Here is a 6,589-nt window from a genome sequence, read left to right on the forward strand (position 1 = left end):
TTTCACTCATCGTAGTCTTTCATTTAATCAAATTACAAATAAAAAATCAACATATATTTAATTTTTTAGATTTCATTTGCAAGCCTTGAGACATTTTTACGTTTTGTGTGTCAAGCCAAATAAATCAACCGTACTTGAAAGAAATTTAAGCCAATCTGAGTCTCCTATAACGGTTAATTTTCTATAGGCATTTTTTTCTAAACTTTTATATCTTCATCTTGTTTATATTAGTTTGTAACAATCCACATTTACTAAGTAAAGTAAATTAAATGTGAGCTTAGATTTTTAAACTTATTTATCCCATTCGCGTATTTCCTTTCCCAAATCCTCTGTATGCCAATGCATGTTTTTATACCTTTTAATATCACTATAATATCATTTTTTTTAAATATATTAATCAATTTACTTTCAAATATAATTTACGCTTAAAATTAAAATTTAATCCTTATTCAGGTGGGGAATGATTACATAATATAACTAGTATATCATATTTTCTCGGTTGATAAGATGATTCAGAGTATTGGAATTCTGCATAAATATATCATTGGAGTTACCAGCGAAATGAGATTTATAAAAAAAATTGATGAGTGTTATGTTTGTCTCCTATTTTTGTTATATATTTTATCAATTTTTATATGTTCATCATTTTTTATATGTTCATCATTTTTTATAGTTTATTTATTTTTATAGTAACAAAAATTAATAAATAAATATCTGCTCTTCTGAGTTTTTTGTGTTTCCTTACGTTTTTTTAAATGTATACCTAGTACAGGGTTTCCCGATCAAGCAGGGAAAAGAAAAGATCTAGTAGGTTCAATCAAAAAATGAAAATTCCCATTTTAATAAGGAATTAAATGTCGTTTTTATAATTTTTGAAAATCCCCTATCATGAGTTGCATAAGAATGCTATATATTTAAACATATGACAATGTATAATCGTATTTTCTGCTCATATAAATGGTATAGCGACATCTGCACATATCAAAGACAAATCTATTAACACGTTCCCTGATTTTTTTAAGAAAAAGCCTTGCTAAATATACATTCATTCTTTCTCTCACTTATTTTGATTTTGTCAATAGCGAGTCCAGGGTTTTGAAGCGAACCGCCAAACCGGAATGAACCGTTATGATTTTCTGAACCGTAACCTCATCAAACCGTTATAAAGAAAATATAAAAAGAGCGAACCAACCTTTATAACCGGTTCAAAACGGTTTGAAAAAATAATTAATGAAAATTATTAACCTTAATTTGAAATTTTAATTTTCCGGGGGCTTTTTTTTAAATTGGTGATTTCTTTTCAATTTAAATATTTTATATTATCAACATTATATATCAAGCAATACCAAGTTTATTGTTTTTTTCTTTAAATACTTATTTTATTAGAGATTAGGCAAATTATCTGTTAATGAGATAAGATATCTTAAAATCACACATAATTATTCTTAGCTAAATTAACAAATTTATTTATATAAGTTATTAATAAGCTTTTATAATAATATTTGCTAATAATTTAGGAAAAATTTAAATTATTCTACTATTAATAACTAACATCAAATAGAAATCAAGTACTTTTTACACTCATTTTTATTTTATATGGTTTATTTTTTATCTCATCATAAAAACTTGGATCATAGAATTTAAATGACAATAAATAAAATGGTCAGCAATATTTTAATGATATAATAATTTTTTATTTATAATCATATTGTTTTTTTAAATTCTGAATTCAAATATTCATTTGTCATTATATATTATTAAAATAATATTTTTAACATTTGAAGAAAGAGAGATCGCCAGAAAACATCTTTGTAAAACTTGGAACTTGATACAAAGTCTAAATAATCAGAATATTCAAATTCTAAATACTATGCCTACGAGTTCGCATTCGAAAAATAATTTAGATAATGATTTTGAAGATTTATTAAAGTCGCATGAAAGTCTTAATAAGAATAATTCTCAGGGCATAGAAAATTGAAATAGAATATATAATTCGGTCATTTGATAATATAGAGAGATTAGAAAAAGATACTAATCTTGAATTATTGGGAAAATGTAAAGAAAGGTATCCGTAGAAAGAGGATTTTCTAGCCTCTCTGCGCAGAGAACTAAATTAAATCTGAAATATTAGAAAATATTTTAGTTATCCGTTCTAATTCTCTTTTTAAACAAATAATATTTATGCGTTATTTTATTCATCATTGTATTTAGAGGCATGTTTGTTTTTATCTTATTTATTTATGAAATAAAAAAAATTAATTTGTCTAATTTTAATTTATATTTACTAAGTTTAATAAAAATATCTATTAGATTATCATGGTTAAATTAAATAAGAAATTATAAATTAAAAAGATTTTTCTCTAAAATTAATATACACATGGTTAATGATTAATTTTTTTTTTAATCAAATTTATAAAAACCGGAACAAACCGAAAAGAACCGTTTAAATTATAAACCGAACCGATATGAATTTTTTTAAAAAAACCAAAATAGAACAAAACCTTTATAAAATTTAAACTAAAAACCGGAACAAACCGAACCGTTATGCTTAACGGTTCGAAACCCTGGGCGAGTCTTTGATATTTGGAATAATTGTTGACCAAATTAGCAAGTAAAACCGAACAGGGATTACGAATGTACCATGCAAACATTAGCCGAGAGATTTCCTCCGTAATTTCGACAGCATTTTTTTAAACCGTTTACTAAATAATTGGATTAATTTTCATATTACTGAATTATTTTTATTATAAGGAGGAAGGAGTAGTCATTTTTTTATTTAGTTCTTGGCATGACCTATATATTTAGTAAGCTGCGTAGATGGTATATACTATCCCCCACTACTCTGGTTTTAGGGGGTAGTGTTATTTTTGTCTCTTTTTTTTATCCATTATATTGTATTTTTCTTATTTTATTTAAAAAAATATATAATAAATAGATGCGATTTTAATTTTTTGGTATATTCTTATAATTCTCATATATGAAAGCTATTATTTTTATTATTAATGAAAGAAATATATTATAAGATCTACAATTTTGACATTTTTTAAAAAAAAATTGTTGTACACAAAACAGGTATCGAATGAGAAAAATCTTCCAAACCTTACCATCTCTTCCTCTCTTTGCTGTAAAGATAAATACACATTCTTCAACGACAAATCTGAATTCAATTTCGATCTACTAATAGATATGTCGCGTTACCAAGTTTTTTTGTTTTTGAATTGCTTAATTTTCATATTTTGAAATTAATTTTTACTTGTGTATTTTAATTCATTTTATTTTTACTCAAGATATCGAAATTGAAAAATATGAACTCGATGCAAGCTAACGATATTATAGATACGAATAGAGAAACATTACAAATGTTCTACAGGTATCTATTATATGTCAGAAAAATAGGGAAAACTCCGGGAATAGAAAAGGATATGAAAAAACTAATGAATGTTATGTTGATTTATAATCCCGAATATAATCATATATTAGAACATTTGTGAATAAAATTGTCTTTTATTATATAAATCTAAATGAATATTTAGAATGTAATTAAGGAAAAAATTGCCGCAGAAAATTATTTTATTCTCTTTAATATCATTAGATTACATTTCAGAATTCTTAAACGATGACATGACGAATTTCCCAGGTAAAGTAATGTAAGCGGGTATGTTCCTAATGATAGGGTATTAAGTTCCAATATCTGTTACAAATTATTCAAGCTCTTTAAACAGTCTTTGCGAGTATGATCCACTAAAAATTGAAAATCTAAGCTTTTATTTAGTGTTTGCTGTGGTTTGGCCTCACCTGACTATTGAATTTGACGAGACAGTCAGGTCTGACAGCACGGTCCAATGGTGGTCCGACCGAAGACCGACTAAAAAAGATAAAATACAAAGGATTACTTTTTGATTAATGTACATGAACACGTTAAGCATGATTATTTTAAGGTCTAACATTTAATAATATCTCATTCTTTGTTCGATTTTTCTATTCTTTTGCCTAAAGAAACAATATATATATAAATATTTATTTATTTTATTAATCAATATATTGATCTAAGGAAATATCCTTGAGGGAGAGAAGAGCCTGAGATAGGCTCACGGTTACTACGACATCAAAGGAATCTGAGGAAAATGATATAAATGATTCAAAGCTATATAACCAATATTTTATATCCGATTAATTCCATCATATTAGATTAGTAGTAAGGGAATCAATATCGAATTCCACTTCTGGCCAAAATAGCAATAGGATATCTCCCACAACAGGCTACACGTGAACTAATCTTATCTGAAGCTAGTGATAAAATATCAAAAAAATGGAATAGAATGAATCCAAAGATGGCTCAATCTTTGATGAAATTTGAATCTTAGATAAAAAATGGAATTTATTTGATTTTTTTAGAATATTATTAAAATATTTATATAAATCAACTTTATTTTATAACTTAATATCTTTCACATGTTAATATATCAAAAGCTCATTAAATAAAACTTTTATACCATAAATTTTAAATGGAGCCGGACTGGACCTTCGGTTCTACGGTCTGGTCTTATCCACCTGACGGTCCAGCGGTTCTGTCCCATTTTAGAAAAACGATCGGATGTGTTTGGACCGTTGCAAATACTATTTCTATTCAAGATAAATCACAGCTCTTTTATCACTATTTTGGTAACGAAATGAATTATTTTATTGTTAAAATAAATAAACATAATGCATCTTAATCAAATAAATTAAAACGTTGCATTAAATTTTTTTTTAAGATAAGATTTTATTTTATAATCACCCCCCTTCTCCGACTCTCCTAATCAGATTTTTAGTTTATCACTAAAAAAATTTCATCATTAATAACTATGTGATATGAAGGGGGGGCGGGTCTATTTTATTTTTTTCGCTTAATAACGTCCAAGCCTCATTTAATAATTGTCAATCCAAAAATATTGGTTTAAGTTGGTGATAATAAGAAATCTCTAATGCCTGGTCCGCGGGACAGGCCAGGAATTTTTCTTAAAAATATATAACGGGCCAGACAAAAGTTTAACATACTGGTAAATTTTTACTGATAGTGACTTTTGGTTAAATTTTAATAGGTACTTTAAAACTATAAATATTAAATCTGTAAATGATATAGTAAATTCACAAATAATGCAAAATTTATTTATGATATGATTTAATTAAAATTAGAGGTACAGTCATCAAATGCAACCGGTTTATAAAATGGTAGAAATACATAGCCATAGAAGATAGATATAGGCGCCTTGATTTATGGAGAAAAATTACATAGAGATATTTAAAATGTGATGGTCGGAATTCGTTTAAAAAAAATTAACGGGATGGAGCGGACTTATCAAAAAATCTTAATGGCAGGGCCTAAATTTTTAAAAATTTTAGCGGGCAGGCCGGGCCAGTTAAAAAATAAGGGTAAAAAATTTAACAGACCAGACTCTGCAGATCTCTAGGGCTGATAATAACGTGTTACAAATTCGATAACACGTTATTTTTTACTTTATTCGTTACTTCATTTTAATCATTTTTGATGTTTAGATCTAATATTTATACATTTTTACATATATATGGTTAGTTATGCCATTTCATTTTCTTTCAGCTGTTATTTTTTATTGGCTTATTGTAGGTCTTTAATTATATTAGATAATAATAGGGCATACTGTTTCTAGGTAATTCCTTAGGTGTGCCGAATCACTCAATCTCCTTTTAGAATTATATAAACTATGTTACAATATTTTCCTGAAATAGCTCTAGTATTATGCATCTATAGACAAAAAAATCTTCTGTAATAATTAACTGTTAGAAATAAAATTTTGGTGTTAGAATTTTAATTTTTTTATGAGAAGTTTATATTATTTTAGTCATAATTTTTTTGTCAGTATTACATTAAAATAATTGATACGATAATGCAAACCCAAAATTATCAATGACCCTACACTTTATATTAAAATCTAGAAGTATTATACAATATATTGTTTAAAATTTAATTAGGCTATAAAAATGTATGAACTGTAAATCAAAGTGAATCACTAGCGAGCTTATTAAATTTTGTCATATTTTTGAAATATAACCATAATAATTTTATATAATATAAAAAGAGATATGTGATTACAAATCTAAATGCTCCATTACCAAGAGCTAATTAGCAATTTTTTTTAAAAAAAAGTTAAAATCAAACATTAAAAATATAATGACCTTAAGCTAATTAGGATATTTAATTTTTAGAACAATATTCAATTTTACTTTAATATAGGTATCTCAGGAGGAAATTTTAGAATTAATGAGCCGATTTTTATAAAATGGCCGGAAAAAGATTTTAGCCAAAATAATATTAGGTAGGCCTCTAGATTTGAAAAATATAGTTCCAAATTATCTGCCATCTATGAGCAAATTCTCCAGGCTTACATAGTATTATTATGGCTAAATCTTAATCGAACCTTTTTAAAAATCGACCTAAATCGGACTGTTATGCCAGTAACATATTTATTTTCGAAACCAATCTCATGGACACATTAACTTAAGAAAGTTGAGAGAAATAATTTGGAGGTAGCTAGCAATAATTTCCTGCCAGCCCCATGAAGAAACATTTTAT

The 6,589-nt window shown here is 26.3% G+C and overlaps 1 protein-coding gene across 1 annotated transcript in view; it reads left to right on the forward strand.

Annotated features, from left to right (window-relative positions):
• LOC135926733 (uncharacterized) overlaps positions 1 to 4,143 on the forward strand; it is a 52,506-nt gene extending 48,363 nt beyond the window's left edge. The window contains exons 35-38 of the mRNA XM_065462664.1: positions 70 to 172; positions 3,073 to 3,201; positions 3,288 to 3,370; positions 4,052 to 4,143. Coding sequence (XP_065318736.1) covers positions 70 to 172; positions 3,073 to 3,201; positions 3,288 to 3,370; positions 4,052 to 4,064 — 328 coding nt within the window. The 3' untranslated portion in view covers positions 4,065 to 4,143. The remainder of the gene's footprint in view (positions 1 to 69; positions 173 to 3,072; positions 3,202 to 3,287; positions 3,371 to 4,051) is intronic.
• Positions 4,144 to 6,589: the final 2,446 nt, after the last annotated feature.

This window comes from Gordionus sp. m RMFG-2023, chromosome 3 (assembly GCF_954871325.1).
Source record: "Gordionus sp. m RMFG-2023 chromosome 3, tfGorSpeb1-WG-v2, whole genome shotgun sequence".
In the NCBI taxonomy this organism is placed as follows: domain Eukaryota; kingdom Metazoa; phylum Nematomorpha; class Gordioida; order Chordodea; family Parachordodidae; genus Gordionus; species Gordionus sp. m RMFG-2023.